Source organism: Erigeron canadensis, chromosome 3 (genome assembly GCF_010389155.1).
Source record: "Erigeron canadensis isolate Cc75 chromosome 3, C_canadensis_v1, whole genome shotgun sequence".
Taxonomy (NCBI): Eukaryota; Viridiplantae; Streptophyta; class Magnoliopsida; order Asterales; family Asteraceae; genus Erigeron; species Erigeron canadensis.
Genome location: NC_057763.1, coordinates 32,696,476 through 32,721,512, shown reverse-complemented (window position 1 = coordinate 32,721,512; position 25,037 = coordinate 32,696,476). Strand labels below are relative to the sequence as shown.

Here is a 25,037-nt window from a genome sequence, read left to right as displayed (position 1 = left end):
CAATTTAATTATTTTATTATATTTTATTTGTAGAACTGTACCATCAAGTTATTTTAACAATGTTGAAATTGAATTATTATTTTTATTAAGAGCATACTACAATTTTCATCATGCGTATAACTTAAATTGCCAATTTTAGAGTTTGATAATCAATATATTGCTCGTTCTTTATTTACGTTTTCACTACTGGGATTTTATTTTCATTTTTCTTTCTTGGAACTTTTCGTTTCGCGGGAAACTAGCAAAATGTTAGTTCTACTTAATGTCCAAAACAATACAAAGAAGCAAGAGTTCACTTTTATAAAAACCGAGTTGAACCAATTTAAACTCGTATCTATTGGAGATCTAAATAGAAGTGCCCGATTTTACGTCATTCATTAATGAAAACGTCTCAATATGATGAAGTTATTCTTAACTATCAAATCATATGCAAGATCAACCTTCATAAAAAGCTATCGAATGACAGCACTGGCGAATCACAGATGCAATGTATAAGTGGTGGGAGAGTAACCTAACCAAATTAATCCAGCATTACCTATTTCAATAGTATATGTACAGTGTTGTCAGGCCCAAAACGAAAATGAAAAAAGAACCCAACTCTTAAAACAATTTGAAACATATTTGCAAAATATTTAGAGAAATCTTTTGTTATATACACATACAATAACAAAATGTATTTTTAATTGTATTTGCAAATTATTTACATGTTTTTAATTGTATTTTTAATTTTTTTCTAACGTTGTTAACAAATAACAACATATTTTGTTATTAACAAAATGTAGTTTTATATTGCGACACTTATTTTTTATATTTTAGTTTTTAGAAATTACACAAACTTTTTTTGAATATACTTTTTATTATTTGAAATCTAAAGATGCATTACGTAACTTATAAAAGTTACAATTTAAGAAAAGAACACATTAAAGTTCTTAAAATAAAAATAGATAAATACGTAAATAAACTAAAACATGCAACTAGATAACTTTTAGGTTATGCTTCAAAGCTTGTAGTATTAGTGCTTTCATAACCTCTGAGTGTTGCCCACTAAGACCACCAAGATTATGTTGTCCCAATATTATGGGGTGTCGTTTAACATATCGATTCATGTCATTTTGGTAGACTTAGCAGTTTTTGATGATTTTGTTTTCCCGCTACTACCAAGCGTTGAACGTACTGTAGCTTAAAATTTCATAAAGCTCATTACCAAAAACGTCAATAATAACTTGTATTATTTACTTAAAAGAATGCATGCAAATTTTATTATTATTTTTTTTTTAAGTAATACAACGAGATCCCATGATCTCATGTACCATTTGGTACCCACTAATCCCATAGCTAGGCTAATGTCTAGGTGAATATATCTCAACTACTTAATAATCACCTGATTATCTCAAGTTTATTTTCACAAAACTCAAATTTAAGATCCTTAGAAAGTAACAGCTGATAACTACTAGACTATTACTCGGTGATTTAGACTTTTTCGTTTTACTTCAAAATAAGTTTTAAACACGTTGGCAAATTTTAAGGAATTAAGGGGCCACATCATGGCGTGTCAAGTTTTTTTTTGGAATGGTATGGCGTGTCGAAGTTGTTCAAAACACGTTGATCAAGGAGGACCCAATAAATTGAATACCATGTTGTTAGATTTTAATACTAGTTGTGAACAGATATAATATTATTATTGCAACAAAAGGGAAGTAAATATGTGCACAAAATGACGACTTTAATGCATAACTGTACTATAAAGCGAAGTGATTAGTGCATGAGAAATATTAACAAACGATGTAGGCATAATGCCATGATCGTAAATGATTAAGCACCACCCTCCAATAATGATATTGAGTTTAATAAAATTGGTAGTACGATATTGTTCCAAACAGAATTAATGTAGATGTAGTCATGTTGCTTTGTAGTGTTGATACATCGATTATAATGAAGAAATGTCTTTCCATAGTCTTTTTGTTCTTCAAAATTAATTGCTTTTTAATACTGTATAAGCTAATTCATTTTGTACCCGATACACGTTAAGGCGTTAAGCCTCCAAAAATTTTTTTTTTTTTTTTGGGAAACATAAATCCAAATTTTGTTAACCCGGCAATTATTGACGAGCAGGCTGCCAAGTTCCAGAGGACCACTAGATGGACTGGCACAATTCGATCAAATTGATCCAACACATTGACAGGTGGGACCCTAGCTACGGATATTGAAAACTCTATGGCATTTATTGTTGTGTCGATTAATTATACACATGCCAAGTTATACAAAAGGATGAAGCAGCTAGAAAAAAACAACAGAACATTTTGGATGGGCTTCCTATCGATCATTTGAACGTTTGATTCGTCCCAACTAAAAAGTGCAACTCAATTGTTAAAAAACATATATCTTCATCATATCCTTATTAAGTATATTATGCGGAGCAAGTAAGAAAGGTTGATATTCAGAAATCAATCTTTCTTATACACCTTTATTGCCAGTAAATATTAATTTGGTATGAACAAAAGTAGTAGTGACTAGATGGGTGTTTTAATGTAGGCCAAATGAGTTGAGTTCCCAACTCGGGTCAATGTATTCAACTCGTTAACGACCCAACACCTCTGGCTATCAGTGTTATAGAAATACCCGAGGCACTTGCAATCCTTTGTGCATCTGTTCTCGCAACTACTCTTAGACGTCCGGCCGCTTCCGGGTGTGTACTTAACCGTGAAATGGTCAACTCCTTTGAGCTCATAGTACTTAAACCCACTCGGATTACAACCAGGTGGCTTTGAGTCACACTCCTTGCTCCACACCACCACCCCGTTTGGGGTCGGGCACCCAACACATTGACTGTTTTCACAAAGGCCAAACTTCCCACAACGATAATGTAATTGGCACTCGTCTTCAACAACCGTTCCAGACCCGCTAATCAAATTCGGTACGGTCACATCTCTATCAAACAATCTATACAACTCGAACCATGCGTTCCTTGTACGCACAAGTGGCCGAAAAGTGAAGACTCTTAGGTTCCCATCGATACCGAGTCGGAGATACGATAACGTGCTATTGCATAGAAGGGTCCCCATATCCAAAGACGGTGTTTCAATGGGTCGACCATTTATAATAGTAAAGTCGAGTTGATGAAAATCGTTTCCTTCATATTCGGCGTCGGCAATTTTGAACTTGGCTTCCGTCAAATTCACATTTGTCCTCCTTAAAAAGGGGAACGGGGCCGCCCAGTAAAGCATGTCTTTATAAAACAAACTCAACCTTTTAGGTTCAAGTACGAGGCTATAAACACCATCAACATTGTTAGTCACCGAATCCCGACTCACGAGCTTGTACGGGCCTCCATTGACTCTTAAAGACTGGCCAACTAACAGGGTGTCAGTTGGGGAATCGAAGCTTTGCCATACAAAGCTTCCATTCGAATCACGAAGCACAACGTTACCATCAGCTTGTATGGCAAATCCAACCACCCCTTTGTTGGCGGTGTTGGTTTGCCATACAACCTGGCCGTCAGCTTCAGCCAGGATCAGGTTACCATCGGTACCTAAAGATAAGGTGGCATTTTCACGAACTGGGCGACCTCGGTTTGCTTCCCAAACCCAGCGCAATGTGGATCGACGGGTGAACCCCACGCGGAGAGCAAGCGTGTAGGCATTTGGGGTGGTATTGTAGAAACAGAGCCGGAAACGTCCAGCGTCTGGCCCAGTATTAGGATCAAGTGGCGGTAGTGTACGATATGTTGGGGTGTATTCGGCGAGAGGTAGTTCGGTATCTTGGTCAAGCTGACTTAAAGATCCTTCGTTTACATATCTAAAAGTTTCGGAGGCAGGAACCTGTGCGGTTGAGATGTTGAATAGTAACGACAGAAAAGATAAGGAGATTACTATCAGTGAGAGTAGTGTTGTTAAAGAAGACATTGGTGATAGTGGTGCAAGATTTTGAATACGCCTATTCATGTATTTATACCAAGCTTTTCCCTTTCAATTTTATAGCTTTGTTGATTTATGATTAATTGCCAAAACTACTAGCAGCCTCATTTGACCATAGATTCTTCCTTAGTGACACTATGGCCCGCTGGAAAGTGATATATCATATATGGATATAGATGTAGCGAGTAGGGAATAAAAAGACTATCCGTTTGTTTTATTGTTGAACAGTTTTGGATGTTAAGAGTCAGATAATGTTTGTAATCTGAGTAATTATAAGTTTATAACTGTTTATTTTTTTAAAACATCTGTATTTTGACAATTTTGTAACCGGCCAATTGTTTCAAAATGTCTAGAATATTATTTGCGTAGATAAAAATTATGCACATTTAATCTGACTAGAAGCTTAGATGACCAAACTAAAAAAACAACCCATATCTTGATGTAACACAGTAACCAATTTGTTTATTTTACCCTAGATGTTCTATAAAAAGTCATTCATTTGTAAAAAGTCCAGCTTAATTACAACCATTTTTTATGAAAAATATTAGTAAACTATTGCGTATTTGCGTTTATTTCACAATTTCACTTGCCTATTCTTTTTTCCAACCAACATCTACGTCGTCTTTATCTTAAACCAAACAAAAATTCTATCAAATAGAAAGTTGTTGATTATCATATGTAAAAGAGCGATGTAAATATCTACTAGATTGATGATTTTACCTTTTGAAATCTTCTTCGGCTTCTTTTCGAGCCCCGAGTAAGTATGGATATGATCCAAAACAATACAAAGAAGCAAGCGTTCATAGATTAAAAACCCAGTCGAACCAAATTAAACTCGTATATGTTGGAGATCTAAATAGAAGTGCCCGATTTTACATCATCCATTAATGAAAACGTCTCGATATATATGATGAAGTTACTTATAACTATTAAATCATATGCAAGATCAACCTTCATAAAAAGCTATCGAATGACACCACTGGCGGATCACAGATGCATATAAGTGGTGGGAGAGTATGGACCTAACCAAATTAATCCAGCATTACCTATTTCAAATTTTCAATAGTATATGTACAGTGTTGTCAGGCCCAAAATGAAAATGAACCCAGCCCAATAGTTAGAAAAGAACCCAACTCATTGAAACTTTGAAATCATATATTTGCAAATATTTAAAGAAATCTTTTGTTATATGCACATACAATAACAAACCTATCAATTGAGAACCTCAATTTCACATAAATCACTAGTTTTGTAACAGCTCAATTCTTTAATTAAATTTTGATATATGAGTTTGAAAATAGAAAAAAACTCTATGAAGAGAACTATGTGTAAATATTTAGTAGTGAAAGAAAAAAAAAAGTTATTTAGATGTTTTTAATTATATTTTCAATGTTTTATCTGGCGTTGTTAACGACATATTTTGTTGTTAATAAAATGTAGTTTTATACCGTGACACATTTTTATTTTAACTTTTAGAAATTGCACAAATTGTTTTGATTGTACTTTTTATTGTTTGAAAACCTAAAGATACATTACATAACTTAAAAAACTTACAATTTAAGAAAAGAACACATTAAAGTTCTTAAAATAAAATAGATAAATACGTAAATAAACTAAAAAACACTAGATAACTTTTAAGTTATGCTTCAACGCTTGTAGTATTAGTGCTTTCATCACCTCGAGTGTTTGCCCACTAAGACCACCAAGATAATTATGTTGTCCCAATATTATGGGGTGTCGTTTAACGTATCGATTCATGTCGTTTAATCGTCCATGCTTTCTATGGCAATGTTGGCTCATAGCCCTAAAAAGAGTTACATATTTGGTCCCTTGAGATTATTACATATACAAACAAAGCATAAATAAAAAAGAAGTCATAAGCCAATGGGGTTGGTGGCCCATTGGTAAGGTCTTTGATTTGGGGGATTCAGCTAGGTTTGAGTCTCCCTTCTCACATTTGTGAGGTGGATTAATAGGGATTTTTCAAAAGTCCTGCGTTTCTTCTCAGACATACGTGTAATTTAAAAGTAGTAATATATTTGAATGTTGTCTAAAAAAAAAGTCATAAATATCCAGCTTAGGTCCTTAATAACACATAAAAGTTGTACTCCAAGTCCATTCATGATCTTTTTTCTTCATTCCTTGTATAAGCTGCTTCTTCCAAGACTCTTCAAGCTTCAATCCTTAAGCAATCTACATTAACAAACAAGATTTGCACTAATTTGAATGGCAATTTTCACAAGAAGAAAATCTGGTTTTAGCGACGCCCAAACTCGTCGCCAAATGTCACTATTGTCGTCGCTAAAGGTTTCAGCGACGCTTTTTGCGACGACAACACACCGTCGCTGAATCTTCGTCTCCTATGGCTTTTAGCGACCATTTTTGCGAAGTCTGAAAGTGGGACCCGACAGGGAAAAAAAATAAAGAGAAAAGAAAATAATATTTTGATTAGCGACGCTTTTGTCGTCGCAAACATTATTATATATTTTATTACAAATATTCTGAAAAAATAATAAATATAATATAAAAATATCTTGTGACGACTTAAATATAATATAAATATATTATATATTTTATTGCAAAAAACATTTTTTTATGAAAAAAATTACACCGAATATGCAGTTTAATTCACAAAATTAATTAACAAAATTCACTAACACAATTCAATAAACAAATTATATTCAATAAAAACTAAAAAACTATACAAATCTTCATACTATATACCCAAATATAAAATCATATAAACAAAACAAAATTTAGAATTCAATAAATAAAATTAAAAAAATACCTTAAATAACAATGAAACAATTGTAGAAATTGTACAGCTTTACAAAATCACACAAAAACATTATAGATATTAATAAATATTCATTAACAAAACAATAAAGACTATACAAGTTTATGAGAAAAAAAAAAAAAAAAGAAACCTTTCATATTTATACATATTAATAAAATTTCATCAACAAAACCTTTCGAAAACTCATTGGTGGTGTCAAGGAAACAGTGGCGGCGGCTGGGGGAGGTAAGTAGCGGCGGCAGCGATGGAGGGGTAAGTAGCAGCGGCAGCGATGGAGGGGTAAGTAGCGGCGGCAGCGGTGGAGGGGTAAGCAGCGGCGGCGGTGGTTGGACCGTGGTGGTGTTTGGATGTTGTTACTACAAACATAACAAAGCAAACAAATTTACTAACAAAATTAACTAAACTTACATATTTATATCCAATATATAAGAAACCCTTTCAAAGAAATAGAAACTTACATTGATAACTATTTAAGGTGGTGGTGGATGTGGTGACCGACAGCGGCAACGATGGTGTTGATGGTGGAGGTCGGCGGCTGATGTGGGTGTAGTGGGTGACGGCTGTGGTGTATGTAGTATATATATATATGGCGTTTTCGGCTGACGTAAAAAGGGAAAAAAGAATAAAAGGAAGAAGAAAATCGAAAGGGAGACGTTTTTTGGCAGTGGGTGACGTTTTCCGGCGGCCGGTTGGGCTTTAAAAAAGGGGGAGGGTGTTTTAGAGAAAATAGAAGGGAGAGAATAGATGAGGTTGGAGAGGATATATAAAGTTGAATAATGTGTGGTGGGGGGTTTTGGAGTATTATTGGAGGGTTCAAAATTTTTGGGAATAAAATGGGGAGCTTTTTAAAATTTTTGGGTAAAATTGGGGATTTATGTTTTTTAAGTGTTTTTAATTTAGAGAAATTTATATTTGCATTATATTTTATACTAAATTAGTAAAAACTTGTTACATTATATTATATTTATTATTATATATTTATATTTAAATCTTTATTATTTATATTATTGATTATATTTATGTTTCTTATATTATTTCAACTATATTGTACTATATTTGTTTTTTTTAAATATCCATTTACCTTATTACTACTATTATTATATTTTATTTAGTTTATTTTCACTCTTTTATATATAAAAAACTATTGGTTAAATTTTAGTTTATTATACCCGTATTTATGTATAATTTTCAATTTTTTTGATAAAAATAAATTGTATTTTTTATGAGAAAACTCCAAATTTTTGAAAAGTATTTAATTTGTATCTTTATATTTAACACTTAATTTATACTTTATATGTAGTAGGCATGTGATAAACGTATTTTTTTTATAGTATAGACCCATTATGATTCTGTTTCATGTACAAACGGATAAATAAAATGAAAAACGAGCCCAACATGAAATACGAATCTTTATTAGTTGTATCACTGGCCAAACAATTTTTTTTATGTATGTATTTCATTCATCGACAAGTATGTATGTATGTATTTATGTATGTATTTATCAGTTGTATCATTAGCAATATGTGTGTATTTCATTCATCGATAAGTATGTATTTATCAGTTGTATCATTGGCAGTTTTTGGGCTTGATGGGCCCAATATGATTATTTCTCATCATTTGAGACTAATATGTTTTTTACTCATTTAATCAAACTTAATATCTTTCTTTCGAACTGAATCATGACTAATATGTTTCTTTAGTATCTATTTGGGCCTGATGGGCCCAATATGATTCTTGCTCACCTGTTAGAGCTTAATGGGCCCAATACATTTCTTTTGGATTCCATCGGGACTAATATGTTTCTTCCGAATCAATTTGGGTTTGATGGGCCCAATATGGTTTTTGTCATCATTCGAGACTACTATGTTTCTCACTCATTTAATCAAACTTAATATCTTTCTTTTGAACTGAATCGGGACTAATATCTTTCTTTAGTTTCCATTTGGGCATGATGGGCCCAATGTGATTCTTGCTCACCTGTAAGAGCTTAATTGGCCTAATACGTTTCTTTTGGATTCCATCGGGACTAATATGTTTCTTCCAAATCAATTTGGGCTTGACGAGCCCAATATGATTCTTTCTCATCATTCGAGACTAATATGTTTCTCACTCATTTAATCAAACTTAATATCCTTCTTTGGAACTGAATCGGGACTAAAATGTATCTTTAGTATATATTTGGGCCTGTTGGGCCCAATATTATTCTTGCTCACCTGTAAGAGCTTAATGGGCCTAATACGTTTCTTTTGGATTCCATCGGGTCTAATATGTTTCTTTCGAATCAACTTGGGCTTGACGAGCCCAATATGATTCTTTCCCATCATTCGAGACTAATATGTTTCTCACTCATTTAATCAAACTTAATATCTTTCTTTGGAACTGAATTGGGACTAAAATGTATCTTTAGTATATATTTGGGCCCGATGGGCCCAATATGATTCTTGCTCACCTGTTAGAGCTTAATGGGCCCAATACGTTTCTTTCGGAGTCAATCGAGACTAATATGTTTCTTCCGAATCAATTTGGGTTTGATGGGCCCAATATGATTTTTTCTCATCATTCGAGACTATTATGTTTCTTACTCATTTATTCAAAGTTAATATCTTTCTTTCGAACTGAATCGGGACTAATATGTTTCTTTCGTATCTATATGGGCTCATCGGGCCCAATATGATTCTTCCTCACCTTGTAGTGCTTAATGGGCCCAATATGTTTCTTTTAAATAATTAACAAACAATACAATATAGTATATTTAATTCATAAATATAATATAATATAGTATTTAAAACTTATATATAGTTTTTGAAATTATATATCATCTTTAAAATCAATATATTTAAAGTTAACTTTAAATTAATATTTAATAAAATTGTATAACTTTTTAAAAAAAATTTAAAATAAAGTTTGTATAATTATTTATTTAACACATTAAGTTTTTAAATAATTAACAAACAATACAATATATTATACTTAATTCGTAAATATAATATAAATTAGTATTTAAAACTATTTATAGTTTTAGAAATTATATATCATCTTAGAAATTATAAATTAGTATTTGATAAGTTAGTTTTAAAGTATATTTAAAGTATTTAATGTATAAAAACACTTTTGTGACGACTATGTCGTCGCCAATGGCGTCGCATAAGGAAGCGGGAAATTTTTTGGGTGGAGGGAAACAACGAAAAACAAAAAATAAAATTAAAAATTATTTTTGCGACGATTTTAGCGACGACTTTAGCGACGTTTTTATATTTTCCTTTTAAGTTAAAAGTTTAAAAGTTTATCTAAAATTATTAAAAGTGAAAAAAAAAATGGTGACGACTATGTCGTCGCTAAGAGCGTCGCAAACAAATTGGCGGGAAATTCTTTTGGTTGGAGGGAAAACGAAAAAAGAAAAAAATTAATTAAATTAGTTAGTGACGACTTTAGCGACGCCGTTATTTTTTCTTTGACCAATGCAGAAATTAATTCGAAATTAAAATGAAAATATGGTTAGCGACGACATTTTGAAGTTTGACTTTCAAAGTCTTTCGGCTGATTGTTTTGTCGTTTTGTGGCCTTTGGCGACGAAAATTTTGGCGTTGCTAATTGTTTGGTCGCCAAAAGTAGTATTTCTTGTAGTGAAATTTACTGTCTTAGTAAATAGGAACAAGTTCCTGCTGCCTAATGCCAAATTCATTCAAGATTTTGAAGACCCAAATAACTTCACATGTAACAGCAACAAGAACTCTAAACTCAACTTCTGCAAAAGATCTGGAAATGGTAGGTTGTTTTTTGCTTTTCCAAGAGATGGGTGAACCACCTAGGAAAAGGGAGTATCTAGTGATACTTTTCCTGACAGTCATCCTTTTAGCCCAATCATAATCAACATAAACGCTTAAGAAGAGATCAGAATTACCTTTCAGCAGAATTTCTTACCTGGACAACCTTTTAAGTACCTAAGAGTTCTCAATGCAAGTTTGAGATAAGATTCATATGGATTATGCATATACTGACTCAAGACATGAACAAAAAAGACAATATCAAGACTAGTTAATGTAAGATATATAAGCTTGCCCACCAATTTTTGATACTCGGTCACATTGTCAAGAGGAGTATCATTGGTGTCATTACTACAAGGTTCAAGATTGGACTCAATTGGTGTTTGAGATGGTTTACAACCAAGTAACCCAAACTTAGAAATAACATCAAGACAATACTTTCTTTGGCTTAGACACATTCCTTAATATCAAGAACCTCAATATCCAAAAAATACTTCAACTTAACAAGATCTTTAATGGAAAATTTCTTACTAAGGAATTCCTTGCATTTATCAATTTCCTTGATACAATTTATAGTTATGATGGATTATATGCATGATATTCGATACGTTTTAAAGTAAGATATTTATGCTGCCGAGTAAGTCTGTCAATAGCAGTATAGCGCATAGCAATGATGCTATTAGTATTAGTAAAACCATTTTTTTACTCAATTGACTTTGGCATGCATAGTCAAATTGGCTGTTAAAAGTTTTCTTTTGATATCTAAGCCATGTCAAATACTTGGGTTGACATTCAGTCCTTCAACAAGATTACAAGACTTTACCATTAAAGTTCCATTTTGTTATTTATTTATTTTTCTTAGAACTGTACCATCAAGTTAAAGTAACAATGTTAAAGTTGATGTTGACCACTTGACCACAGTTTTCATGTGTATAACTTTATTGCCAATTTTAGAGCTTGATAGAATAACTTAATATATTGCTAGTTCTTTATTTATTTTTTCACTACTGGACTTTTTTTTTTAGTAATAGAATTTTTTTTGTTTTGAGGGAAGCTAGCAAGATGTTAGTTTCGCACTAAAGCGCATATATACAGACAAATACAGAGGAGCTAAGAGTTCATGAAACAAAAACCCATTCTAACCAATTGAACTTACAATCTTATACCTATTGGATATCTGAATACCAGTGCCCAATTTTGAATCATCGATACATTAATGAAAGGGTCTAAATGAGGTTGTTTTCGACTATTAAATCATCTGCGAAAATAACCTTCATAAAATGTCATCGGATGACTCCCATAAAAGCATTCACAGTCGTAGGCAATCATCCTCCAAGGACTAGTCCCTGTCAGCACCACATCAGCTTTACATCAGCCCAAGGACTAGCCAAGGACTAATCCCCCAAAACACCCACAACTCATGGACTAGTCTAGGACCCACCATTTATATAAATTTACACTTTCAACCCAATATTCTACTATCTATTTAATTATACAGTTTTAACCCTCTAACTTATACAACTTCAATAATTTAATAAAAACACACTTAAAATTTCATTAATAAATAACATAAAATACAGTAAAATAAAAACATTACTACATAATACGAACACGTTACTAATAAACACACTTAGCACTAACACAATACATAAGACTAAGCCTCGGAGTAGTCCGAGTCCAAAGTACTGTCGCCGTCATTGCGATGAATATACGGATAGCGTTCAGGAGAACTGACACGGTCGCCTGGTTGCGGAGATGCGTACTCCTCCCCAGGGTCGGTCAGATAATCATCAGGACGACCACCACCGACAGCGCCTTGCCAGTATAATGCGTGGTCTATAGTGTGGTTTAACGTGTTAGTAGCTGCGGTAAGCTGGAAAGTAGCTTGTGTGTTCCAGTCGATGTACTGCCGAAGATAAACAATGTACTCAACTTCAACGGCGTTGCGAGTGTGTTCTGCAGCTTCAAGTCGTTCAATTGCGGCTGCGAGTGTCGCTTTGTTGGCAGTCAAGTTGTCAATGACATTGTTAACAGCAGATCTGTTCGCATCATTCTGAAGCATGTACGGTGGTCTTGCATCCCCATTTTTGCAGCGTGAACGGTCATGTTTGGTATGTTATTTGCCATGTTTAACTTTCGAATGTGTGTGTTTTTTAGATAAATTGTTTATGGTTTGTGTAAATGTGTGTGGGTTATATATATATATGATAAATAGGGACCAAAAGTGTCAAATTCGTATAAGTTACAAATCAGCCATTTTAGGGGCCATTTTTGTAAATGTTTTTGAATTTGAAAACCTAACCGTTACTTAACAAAAGGAAAAAAACCCGAAGCAACGGCTCGTTTCTGGGGGGATGGACGCGCGAGAACGAGCACCGGGACGAGCCACACCTAACCGTGTGCGCTTGTCCCTCAAGCGAGGACGAGACAGGGACAAACCAGGACGAAACCATTGTGAAGGTTCTAACATATGTTTACTTATACATAACTTAAAGTGGTATAAGAGGGCATTCTGTTCCAGGAACCACATTGAGTCCCCATCATGACCTCCTCTTAAAGTTTTTGATGTCGATGAAATACATTCGTTATATGGACCCATATGCTTTGGGTATCCTCAAAGATTGAACCCGCATCTAACTTCACATGTGAGAACAAGATCTATTGATAACAACCTATCGGATACCATTTTATCTATTGATAGATCGGTATTAGTTATGGAGCATTTGACATACACTTGGCTATTTTTATTTTTTTTTATAGCATCAATTATGGTTATTGGGTGTCGGATACTCGGATGTTATAAAGCATCAAAGTAGTGTTCCGCCATTTTATTAGTCATAGTTATAATCATCAGATATGCAAAAACAACTATCAGAAGCCATTCAAGTTGTTAACTCGTACATTTTTTTATTTCTCCTTTTGTTGCAACATACACAAATTACTTTAATTTTAAAGTACGTTTTATTAATTGAAAAGCTAAAAATACATTACATAACTTCAAAATACACAAAGGTACATATTGACACCTTCATCTCGATCGGTGAACAAAAGTAGTGACTAGATGGGTGTTTTGATGTAGGCCAAGTGAGTCGAGTTCCCGACTCGTGTCAATGTTCCCAACTCGTTAACAACCCAACACCTCTGGCTATCCGTGTTATAGAAATACCCGAGGCACTTGCAATCCTTTGTGCATCTGTTCTCGCAACTACTCTGAGACGTCCGGCCGCTTCCGGATGTGTACTTAACTGTGAAATGGTCAACTCCTTTGAGCTCATAGTACTTAAACCCACTCGGATTACAACCAGGTGGCTTTGAGTCACACTCCTTGCTCCACGCCACCACCCCAGTTGGGGTCGGGCACCCAACACATTGACTGTTTTCACAAAGGCCAAACTTCCCACAACGATAATGTAATTGGCACTCGTCTTCAACAACAGTTCCAGACCCGCTAACCAAATCGGCTTCACTCACGTCTCTATCAAACAAAGTGTACAACTCGAACCATGCATTATAACGCAAAACGGGCCGATAAGTGAAGAGTCTTAGGTTCCCATCGATGCCGAGTCGGAGATACGATTGCGTGACATTGCATAGAAGGGTCCCCATATTTAAAGACGGTGTTTGAATGGGTCGACCGTTCGTGATAGTAAAGTCGAGTACGTGAAAATCGTTTCCTTCATACTCGGCATCAGCGATATTTAACTTGGCTTCTGTCAAATTCACATTTGTTCTCCTTAAGAAGGGGAACGGGGCCGCCCAATAAAGCATTTCTTTATAAAACAAACCAAATCTTTTAGGTTCGATAACGAGACTATACACACCATCAACATTGTTAGTAACCGAATCCCGGCTCACGAGCTTATACGGACCTTCATTGACTCGAAGAGATTGGCCAACTAACAAGGTGTCAGTTGGGGAATCGAAGCTTTGCCATACAAAGCTTCCTTTCGAGTCACGAAGGACCACGTTACCATCCTCTAGTATGGCAAATCCAACCACGCCTTTGTTGGCGGTGTTGGTTTGCCATACAACCTGGCCGTCAGCTTCGGCCAGGACCAGGTTTCCATTGGAACCTAAGGATAAGGTGGCATTTTCACGAACAGGGCGACCTCGGTTGGCTTCCCAGACCCATCGCCTTGTGGTTCGGCGGCTGAGGCCCATGCGGAGAGCAAGTGTGTAGGCATTGGGGGTAGTGTTGTAGAAACATAGCCGGAAAATGCCGGTGATTGGCTCAAGTATACGATAACTTGCGCTGTATTCAACGTTAGGTAGTTCGGTATCTCGGTCAAATTGGCTTAAAGAACCTTCGTTGACATAGGTAAAGGTGTCGGAGGCAGGAACTTGTGCTGTGGAGATGTTGAATAATAGCGAAAGAAAGGATAAGGAGATTATTAGTGAGAGTGTTATTGTAAAAGAAGACATTTCTAATGTTGTGACTTGTGAGATTTTGAGTACGCGCGCTTTATCCATATATTACGGATTGAAAGCCTCTATTTCCCCCCTTATCCAATGGCAGCCACATTTGACCATTAGTCCATATGAGACAAATAATAACATTGCTTGGCACACCGACATATTATTGGGTATTTAATAATTAATGTTCTGTTTGAATTATAATATTGAGTATTAACATTAGAAACGACACTCAGATATAAAAATTAAATATTGAGTATTAAACTTTATTCCGATGGATATATATAATTTTTTGACGACAGTATATTCCGATTGATATATATCCATCCATTTTTTGGGTTAAAAGAACTGACTTAACTAAAACATTTTAAGATATTATTATCGATAGAAGTTATGCATGTCATTAAGTAATAAGTTCGGTGTTAAATTAAGGGTCTCAATTTGTGTCAATCTTCAAATGTGTTAGTTTTTTTTAGCGGTAACTTTTATCCACTTAAAAATCACTCCCATCGCCAAAATAATAGTACTCCTTGATTAATACGCAATTGTACAAATTACTCGATAAAAATACACTATCATTCCTCCCCACTAATATCCCTACACTTTGTTCTGTTTTGATACCATAAAAAGCCTGAAGACTTTAACAATGTGGAGAATGCTTTCTACCTTACTCTTTCTATCCGAGAATCTGGACTCATCTTCCGTCAGCCAAATAAACCAGCAAGTCACCATCACTAAATCAATAAAAATTTCCTTCTTATTCTTTCCTGGCTAATTAATCCCATGTTCGCCAACCGGCATTATTGGTATTTGTCAATAATCAGTTGGCAATTTGATAAGTTTTCAGAAGTCTATAGTAAAAAAAGTTATGTTAAAAATTTAGTCCAGTTTCCTATTCATGAATTCGTGGCTGGAAGAAACAAAGGATGAAGCAATATTAAAGGTAGGCTAGGCAAGTAGATAGACATATACTCGTATATTTTACTACGAGTATGAGACTTGATGCGAATTATAGGTGGATATTCTAAATTTTTATCGTCTTATATTATAGTTGTCGACTTGAAATCTAATTTTTCAATTGTTATCGTCTTATATTATAGTTGTCGACTCGAAATCTAATTTTTCGACTCGTGACTCGTACGCGACTCGAATAGTAAGAATCATGATATTTGAAAATTTAAAAATGTATATTTTTATAATTATGTGCAAGTATTTATTGTAAATATGCATATTGTAATATATTAATATATTAAGCTAAAAATAGAAGATACTATTAAAATCAAATCAAATTTAAAATTATATAAATGAGTTATGTTTATAAATAAAAAATAAAAAAATTTAAAAAATTATTTTGTGACTCATGACTCGACTCGTGACTCGGATCGACTCGCACCACAAAACACGAGTCATGTTACGAATCTGGAGTAAATCGGGTAATTCTATCGAGTCAACTTGTTTTCCCTTTGTTTTGATTCGACTCGTGACTCATACGATTTTGGCAAGTATGCTTATATTATTGTAAAAGTTTGTATTATGGGAACACTACAAAGATGGCTTTAACATGTATTCAAAATGGGAGGTGATATTTGTACCACAAATTTTAATATATCTACCACAAGTAAGCATTACTGACTTGTACAGTCAATTATAAAACTTGTACCTTATGGTAGATGAATCAAAAACAGTGGTACATTTATTACTTTCCATTCAAAATTTATCGTGTTATATTATTACAAAAGTTTGTATTATGGGAACACTACAAAGATGGCGTTAATAACATGTCTATGATAGGAAAAGTGTGTGTAAGGGTCTTACACATTAATTAATTTAAGTATAAACTTTTATATGCTAATAGTTTAATAAATAATTAGACTCATGAATTTTAAATTTACTATTTTATAAAACATTTATTTTCGTCAATTTTTTTCAACTTTTCACACTAAGTCAATAAAAACCCGCCTCTATTATTTGTTCGTTAATTTAAATAAATCTCAACCACTCATTTTCATCTCTTTTCTCAAACCTCAACCACTAATTTTTTTCTCTCCTCTATAAATCATTTTATTCCCTTAATTCATTCAAAATTTTTTATCTCAAAAATCATACATCGATAAATTATAAAAATTATATGGGTGTTTTTAAAATTTAATGTTTTTTCATTAGAGAAGTCATTTGATATATTTTTGACAAATTTTTAAATCTGATGGTGGAACCCATATGTATAGTTAAGGCATTTGGCTATCGCACTCTATGAGTCTATGACCTATCACCTCTTATGTCCTATCACATTCTATGACTTATAACCCCTACCATCTCACCGCCGTAACACACAGACACTTTCTCTCGTATATTAAAAAAATTGACATATGTGAGGTTTTCATCAAAATTGAGCATGTAATAGCCTCAAATTCAATATAAAAGCCTAATATTAAACACCATGCATATGCAAACAGAGAAGCTATTTTACTCCTACGCGACGGCTAGACATTTACAACAAAATCTAGCAGGATTGTTTAGTTATTGCACTATAGCAAATAACTCACTCTCAACAAGACTGTACTATAAAAGTTCAATCTGTTTTATTTAATTTATATTTACAACCGTACCATCAAGCTAGTTGATTTAACAATGTTTAAACTTGAATATATATATATATATATATTATATATATATATATTATATATATATATATATATATATATATATTTAAATTGACCTAATAATCCTATGAATTTTTTTATAAATGACATATATAATTAATTTATTCTTTCATGATCTTATCAATTGATCATTTCTTAAGGATTATTAGAATAATAAATTAGGTAAATATATCATTGCTTTTTTAAAAGACAAATCATACTACAATTTTCATCATGCGTATAACTTTATTGTCAAATTTAATTAAAGTTTGATAAATCAATATATTACATGTTCGTTTTTTGCTTTTCACTACTGAAATTTTTTAAAGAACTTTTTGTTTTCAGGGAAAATAGCAAGATGTTAGTTCCGCGTGATTATGCAAGACAATTACAAAAATTGTTTTAAAAGTACTTTTTATTAATTGAAAACGTACCCAAGAATACATTACATAACCTTAAAAAAAGGTCCAATTTTAAAAAGAAACACATTAAAGTTCGTAAAATAAAAATAGATAAACACGTAAATAAACTATAATAACTAGATAACTTTTAATTTTTTTTGACAAATACTAGCAAATTTTTTGTAGGTGTCTTTCAACTTATATATAGATCATGTCACTTCGGTAGACTTGGTAGTTGTTGATTTTGTTTTCCAGCAGCAACAAATCGTTCAACATACTGTAGCTTTTAGTATTCACGCAAACTTTAGACAATTTTTCGTTTTACTTAAAATTAAGTTTTGAACGTTGGCAAACTTTAAGGGGCCACATCATGGCGTGTCGAAGTTTTCTTTTTTTGGAATGGTATGGTGTTTCGAAGTTGATCAAAGGAGGACCCAATAAATTGAATAACCATGTTGTCAGATTTTGATAGCTGTGAAGAGATGTAATAACTGTTTGATTAATATTGCAACAAAAGGGGAAGTAAATATGTGTACAAATTGTCGACGACTTTAATGGATAAGTGTATATAAAGCAAAGTGATTAGTGAGAAATATTAACAAAGGATATGTAGGCATCATTGCCATGATAGCAAATGATTAAGCGTCACCCTTCAATAATATGATATTGAGTTTAATCGGTAGTACGATTTTGTTCCAAAAAGAATTGTAGATGTGTAGTGTTGATTCATCGATTATAATTAATGCGAAATGTCTTGATGGGCTTAACCAAATGTCACTAGCCTAATATAAGCCCAGAAGTCGCAAGTTTTTCCATAGTCTTTTCTTTTTCAAAGTTAATTGATTTTTTAAATTAATATAAGCTGCGAGTAATTCATTTTGTCTCCGATACACGTTAGCCTCCACATTCAGTTTTTTATCTCTCTTTTTTAATTTTTTTTATTATTATACTGGATTCCAAATTCAGTTAATACGGCAATTATTGATGAACAGGCTACCAAGTTCCAGAGGACCACTAGATCGACTGGCACAATTCGATCAAGTTGATCCAACACATAGACAGGTGGGACCCTAGCTACGGGTATTGAAAACTTCATGCCATTTTGACTAGTAGGAGCGAGGCATTACTCGGCCAAAAAGCGCTTGAGAACGTCGGGGAGACGCCAGACACACCTCCCCAAGCAAAAAGGGGCGCACCCCGGCTAAAAACGGATGGGGTGGAAAACGCGAGTCTCAAGAAGATTTGAACGTTGGCAACGGCTAGTAGACCATATTTTGAATTATTTTTTTTGCTTTTTTAACCTCCTCTTCTTCTTTACTTCATTCTTTCTTTCCTTTTCTTTCAAAATTCTCTCTACTTTCTCTCTAAGTTTTTATAAAATTATCACAACTTTTATAAAAAAAGTGTATCTATACTACAACAACCCCAACTATCGTCCACTACCTCCGACAAATACGACATTGCCACCCAACATGAACGACCCGAATCTTCACAATAATCCGAATTTTATCAATTTGGTGTCGAACATGAATGTGGGATCACCAATTTCTAGAGGATTCACACCATGGGTTGGCCCATCGAGCCAAACTTTCGGGTGGGGAGCCATTCCATCTTGAGCGGCAACAATGTTTGGTACATATATACACTTATATATATATATATACCCTTATTTTGAGAACCTATTTTTTTGTAATAACCGTGAGAACTCCTAATATTTATATTGGATCACATGTATTTTTTTTTTCATTCACATGTGAAACGTTATAGAAATATATGTTGCAGAAGAAATGTTTTTTCAAAACCTTATATATAGTCGTTTGTCACATGTGAACAGAAAACGTGAACAAATTCATTCATAAGTTCACAAAAGACTACTTTGAAGGTTTCTTAAATTTCTTCTATAACATACATTTTTATATCATCTCATATGTGAATGAACAAAAAAAACATGTGAATAAACATATAAGTTAAGAGTTCTCATGGTTCTTAAAAAAAATGGTTCTCAAAATAAGGAAACTCTCGATATATATATATATATATATATATATATACATATATTAGATACTTACGTTTTGAATGTATATATCTTTATAGATTCTCAAAGAATGAGGAAAAAAATGAAGGTAGAATTCACGAATTGTAACAATCACATGGCATAAAAAGTGCAAGGGGAGGGGGTTTTGAGAACCCCTTGCTCCTACTAGTCTTAGACTTATCCGGAGTGGAGTGTTCTCCCTCCACTTTTTCACGTAAGACGCCGGTGGAACGCCATAAGACGCCAAGCAAACCTCCCCGAAGGGCGTTCTATTGCTCTTGACCGCGGTCAAAGTCTAGAATCCAATGAGGTGTGAGTTTGCGGATTTCAAAATTTTCGACCGTTCCCAACAGCTATTTTGAGGTAACGACAACTTTCTTTTCTTTATTTATTTGTTTTTTTGTTTATCCTTTTCATACTCAATATAGATTCGAGGTTGGAATTTTTTTGTTTCAGGTAAATGGCGAGCGGAAGAAGAAGCAAAATATACCTTTTCTCATTTTGTTGTCCTATATTTGATTAGTTTATCAATTTTGTCACTTAGACTTTACAATTTATCCACTTATGGATTATAGTTGATTTTGAATAATTTCCAACTTTACAATTTAGTCACTTAACTTTAGTATTTATATTTTATAACACAAACTGTACTTATGCATATTGTTACATAATGTTTTATTTAGTTTCTTAAATTTTATTTAACTTATGTTATATTAAGTTTTAATTTATTAAGTTATAGTTTAACTAATTTTCATAATAAAAAAATATAAATAAAAACAAAGTCAAACAAAAAAAGAAAAAGAAAGAAAAGCTTCACTCCAACAAAAAATAAAGGAAAGCCCCATTGATAAGTGGGATGCCACATGGCACAAAAAGCTTCAATTTGGACTTCTTAAGAAAGTTGCGCTCCTTATAGTCTTATAGTCGTGACGATTAGTTAAACACCTGTCAAGTTATACGAAAGGATGAAGCGGCTAAAGAATAGGCTTTCTCTCAATCATTTGAATGCTTAATTCGTCCAAAATATAAAAAAATGCAACTTAAGTATTACATATATCTTATTACTTATATCACAACTAAAAAAGGTTGATATTCAGAAACCAAACTTTCTTATAAACCATTATTTCCAGTATTTAATATTATTCGGTATGAACAAAAGTAGTGACTAGAGTGTTTTGATGTAGGCCAAACGAGTCGAGTTCCCAACTTGAGTCAATGTTTTCAACTCGTTAACGACCCAACACCATTGGATATCCGTGTTATAGAAATACCCAAGGCACTTTCAATCCCTTGTGCATCTGGTCTCGCAACTACTCTTAGGCGTCCGACCGCTTCCGGTTGTGTACTTAACCATAAAATGGCCAATACCTTTGAGCTCATAGTACTTAAACCCACTCGGATTTACAACTCGACGGCTTTGAGTCACACCCGTTGTTCCACGCAACGACCATGTTTGGGGTTGGGCACCCAACACATTGACTATTTTCACAAAGCCCAAAGTTCCCACAACGATAATGTAATTGGCACTCGCCCTCAACAACCGTTCCAAACTCGCTAATCAAATTCGGTACGGTCACATCTCTATCATACAATCTGTACAACTCGAACCACGCGTTCCTTCGCACAAGTGGCCGAAAAGTCTTAGGTTCCCATCAATACCGAGTCGGAGAAACGATAACGTGCTATTGCATAGAAAGGTGGCCATATCCAAAGACGGTGTTTCAATGAGTCGACCATTTATAATAGTACACTCAAGTTGATGAAAATCATTTTCTTCATATTCGGCTTCGGCAATTCATAACTTGACTTCCATCAAATTCACATTTGTTCTCCTTAAGAAGGGTAACGGGGCCGCCCAGTAAAGCATGTCTTTATAAAACAAACCCAATTGTTTAGGTTCGATTACGAGACTATAAACACCATCAACATTGTTAGTGACCGAATCTCGGCTTACGAGCATGTACGGGCCTCCATTGACTCTTAGAGACTGACCAACCAACAGGGTGTCGGTTTTGGAATCAAAGCTTTGCCATACAAAGCTTCCATTCGAGTCACGAAGCACAACGTAACCATCAGTCTGTATGGCAAATCCAACCACACCTTTATTAGTGGTGTTGGTTTGCCATACAACCTGCCGTCAGCTTTGGCCAGGATCAGATTCCCATCGGTACCTAACGACAAGGTGGCATTTTCACGAACTGGGCGACCTCGGTTAGCTTCCCAGACCCAACGCAATGTGGATCGGTGGATGAACCCCACGCAGAGAGCAAGTGTGTAGGCATTTGGGGTGGTATTGTAGATACAAAGCCGGAAACGTCTAACACCCAGCCCAGTATTAGGATCAATTGGCTATAGTGTACGATATGTTGGGGTGTATTCGGCGAAAGGTAGTTTCATATCTTAGTCAAACTGACTTAAAAAACCTTCGTTTACATATCTAAAGGTTTTGGAAGTAGGAACGTGCGTGGTAGAGTTGTTGAATAGTAGCGACCAGAAGGATAAGGAAATTACTATTAGTGAAAATAGTGTTGTCAAAGAAGACATCTGGAATAATGGTGCAAGATTTTGAATACGCCTATCCATATATATATATACTATATTATACTTTTAATTTTAAACATTGAACTTAAAATTTCAATATTGATTTTAAGTTCCAACAATATACACATTCTATTGTATGATGTATCATACATCATAATCACATTACATCAATAACTTTCACTACTCACCGGCTCCACCAACACCACCACCACCAATCTCCGCTGCCGCCACAGCTCACCGCCAGCACCACCACCCCATTACATCACCGCCACTTAGAGCCAACCTTGGGGGCGGGCAGGGCGACGTCGACACAGAGCATCGGTGAGAGAGGGGGCAACAGGTGTGAGGTGCTGCAATGGAGATCTGAGCTTTAACTAATGGAGATTGCTTTCTCCTAAATCCTGATGAAGATAACTCATTTATCTTTTTTCCGTTTAACCCCCTCTTAATTATCATAAGCTTTTCTTTTACATCCCTTTATATTAAAATTTACCATTTATGCCCCCCTTTAAAACATATAGTTTGCAATTTAACAGTCTAGAAAGAAGAAACTATATAAAGTATACCTGTAATGATTTTCTTTTATCGTGACAAAGTATTATCTTATGATTATATTATAAAGATATGTTGTTTAAAAGTATGCTGCATAACCAATTATATGTTATGAAATGAAACACTCGAGTCTCGACTATAACTTTTTAGATATGAATAATGACTCTGATTTAGAAATTTAGTTATAAGAAATAACATAACAAATTTAAATTAAAACTCTTTTAATATTTGACATTTTTTTACCTAATATCTCACAAGTAGCTTCATTTATCTCATATCACAAGATTAAATATTAGTATTGTTGTTAAACTACAGATAATTCCGGTGTTTCATATCATATGCCTTTTCTCTAAAAATGGAAGCATAGTTTCAATTGCTAACTAGATAATTGATGTTTTATTTCAAGTAAAGGAGCAAAAACTGTGATTTGGGTGATATATATTAACTTTCAATTCAAAGATTATATCATCAAATTTAACCATTCTATTAATCTAATAATAATCGACTTTGAGATGATTCTCCGTAACTATGATTCTCCGTAACTATATATGTTTCAAACCGTTAACACCTTAACAAGGAATTTTTTAATGTTTACAAAATTAAGTATACACGGGCATAATTTTAGTAGCTCGCTCATACCATCAATTAACTCAAGATCGGCCCTGCCGCCACCCCGCTACCTTCATCACCGCCGCAACGTGTGGGTACCGTTCTCGTTTATACTAATTGTTAAGCTTTCCTCTTTCAAATTTAAAGCTTTGGTGATTTATGATTAATTACCAAAACTGGCAGCCACATTTGACCATATATTCTTCCTTGTGTGTCTATGGCCCGCCGGAAAGTGATATATGGATGTGCTTATCAGTAGTACGTGATTTATATGGATATAGATGCAGCAAGTACTCAAGTAGGGACTAGGAGACTATGCGTTTGTATTTTGTTGAACAGTTTTGACGTTAAGAGTTAGATAATCTTTGAAATCTGAATAATTACAGGAAAAATCAAATCCGCAGCATATTGCGGGCAGTGGCGGATCCAGGCATTGATATGAAGTGGGCATAAATTTTTTTTTCTCTTTATTACTAATTTCCTTTAAAATTTATAAAATCTACAAGTAAAGTATACAAACTTATAAACATGGCCGGTCTTGATTTTTTTATACCCAGGGTAAAACAAAAAAATAGTATGTTCTGTTTAAATTTTATACAAACAACACTCTAGTTATAAAGGATATACTACAGTTAAGTTTTATAAAGTTTGGGACTCATTTTTATTTAATTGAGACTAGATTGTAATTTTAACTATAAATGTTAATATTCTTGCTATGCATTTTATTCTAAAAAGTAATAACTTGAAAAATTTAGGGACTAGATTGAAACTTTGATAATACACAAAGGATTAGAATGGATAAATGTTAAAAAGTATGTCATCCTTTATCTTGAGAAACCTACAAATTAGATCTATGCCTCCATTTGAGAAAACCGCCATGGACACATAAAAACGGAAAAAACAAACAGTAATCAAAATGAGTTTGAGGGTGGGGTGGTGACCACCCTCAGTGTACATTTTTTTTACATTGATTGCGGGTTAGAACAAAAACAAATTTTTACATATTAATTTTTTAAATTTGTAAATGATACAAAAATCCTCTCTGGTTTTCATGTTGCTGTAGCCAATATAGCTGAACCGCTAGCAATATAAGTCCATAATTATAAATGTATTATTATTTTAAAAAATCTGAATGCTTATAAGTGTCTGTTTTGACGATTTTGTAACCAATTGCTTCAAAAATTGCCTCTCTATTGACAAGAACTATTGCGTTGGTTTCACAATTTCACTGACCGACCTTTTTTTTTTTCAACCAATTATCGAATTTTATTATTTTTATCCTAAAAAAACTCTCAAATAAGTTGTTGAATATTATAATATTCTCTTACAGTCTCATAACTCCATAAGTAGGAAAATTGTGGTCAGAGGTGAC

The 25,037-nt window shown here is 33.8% G+C and overlaps 2 protein-coding genes, 1 long non-coding RNA gene and 1 pseudogene across 4 annotated transcripts; all 4 read right to left on the bottom strand.

The window, feature by feature from the left end:
• Window positions 1–2,364: 2,364 nt before the first annotated feature.
• LOC122594305 (EP1-like glycoprotein 3) lies at window positions 2,365–3,956 on the bottom strand. The gene has a single exon (XM_043766781.1). It carries the CDS (start codon window positions 3,939–3,941, stop codon window positions 2,511–2,513), a length of 1,431 nt encoding a protein of 476 aa, XP_043622716.1. The 5' UTR covers window positions 3,942–3,956; the 3' UTR covers window positions 2,365–2,510.
• A 1,717-nt stretch (window positions 3,957–5,673) lies between these two features.
• LOC122593764 lies at window positions 5,674–7,476 on the bottom strand. Of its 2 annotated transcripts, none has more exons than XR_006322866.1 (3): window positions 7,170–7,476; window positions 6,884–7,067; window positions 5,674–6,305 (listed from the first exon to the last, which is right to left on the bottom strand). It is a non-coding gene; the product is annotated as an uncharacterized LOC122593764 (long non-coding RNA). The 2 variants fall into 2 exon arrangements; XR_006322867.1 differs by having other exon boundaries at window positions 5,674–6,107; window positions 7,170–7,475.
• A 5,886-nt stretch (window positions 7,477–13,362) lies between these two features.
• LOC122592545 (EP1-like glycoprotein 3) lies at window positions 13,363–14,960 on the bottom strand. Its single transcript, XM_043764800.1, has one exon. It carries the CDS (start codon window positions 14,943–14,945, stop codon window positions 13,533–13,535), a length of 1,413 nt encoding a protein of 470 aa, XP_043620735.1. The 5' UTR covers window positions 14,946–14,960; the 3' UTR covers window positions 13,363–13,532.
• A 6,135-nt stretch (window positions 14,961–21,095) lies between these two features.
• LOC122591945 lies at window positions 21,096–22,960 on the bottom strand (annotated as a pseudogene).
• Between the last annotated feature and the right edge of the window lie 2,077 nt (window positions 22,961–25,037).

Excerpts from the sequence above, each read along its gene's own strand:
- LOC122594305 (XM_043766781.1), bottom strand. The coding sequence starts at position 3,941 with ATGAATAGGCGTATTCAAAATCTTGCACCACTATCACCAATGTCTTCT.
- LOC122592545 (XM_043764800.1), bottom strand. The coding sequence starts at position 14,945 with ATGGATAAAGCGCGCGTACTCAAAATCTCACAAGTCACAACATTAGAA.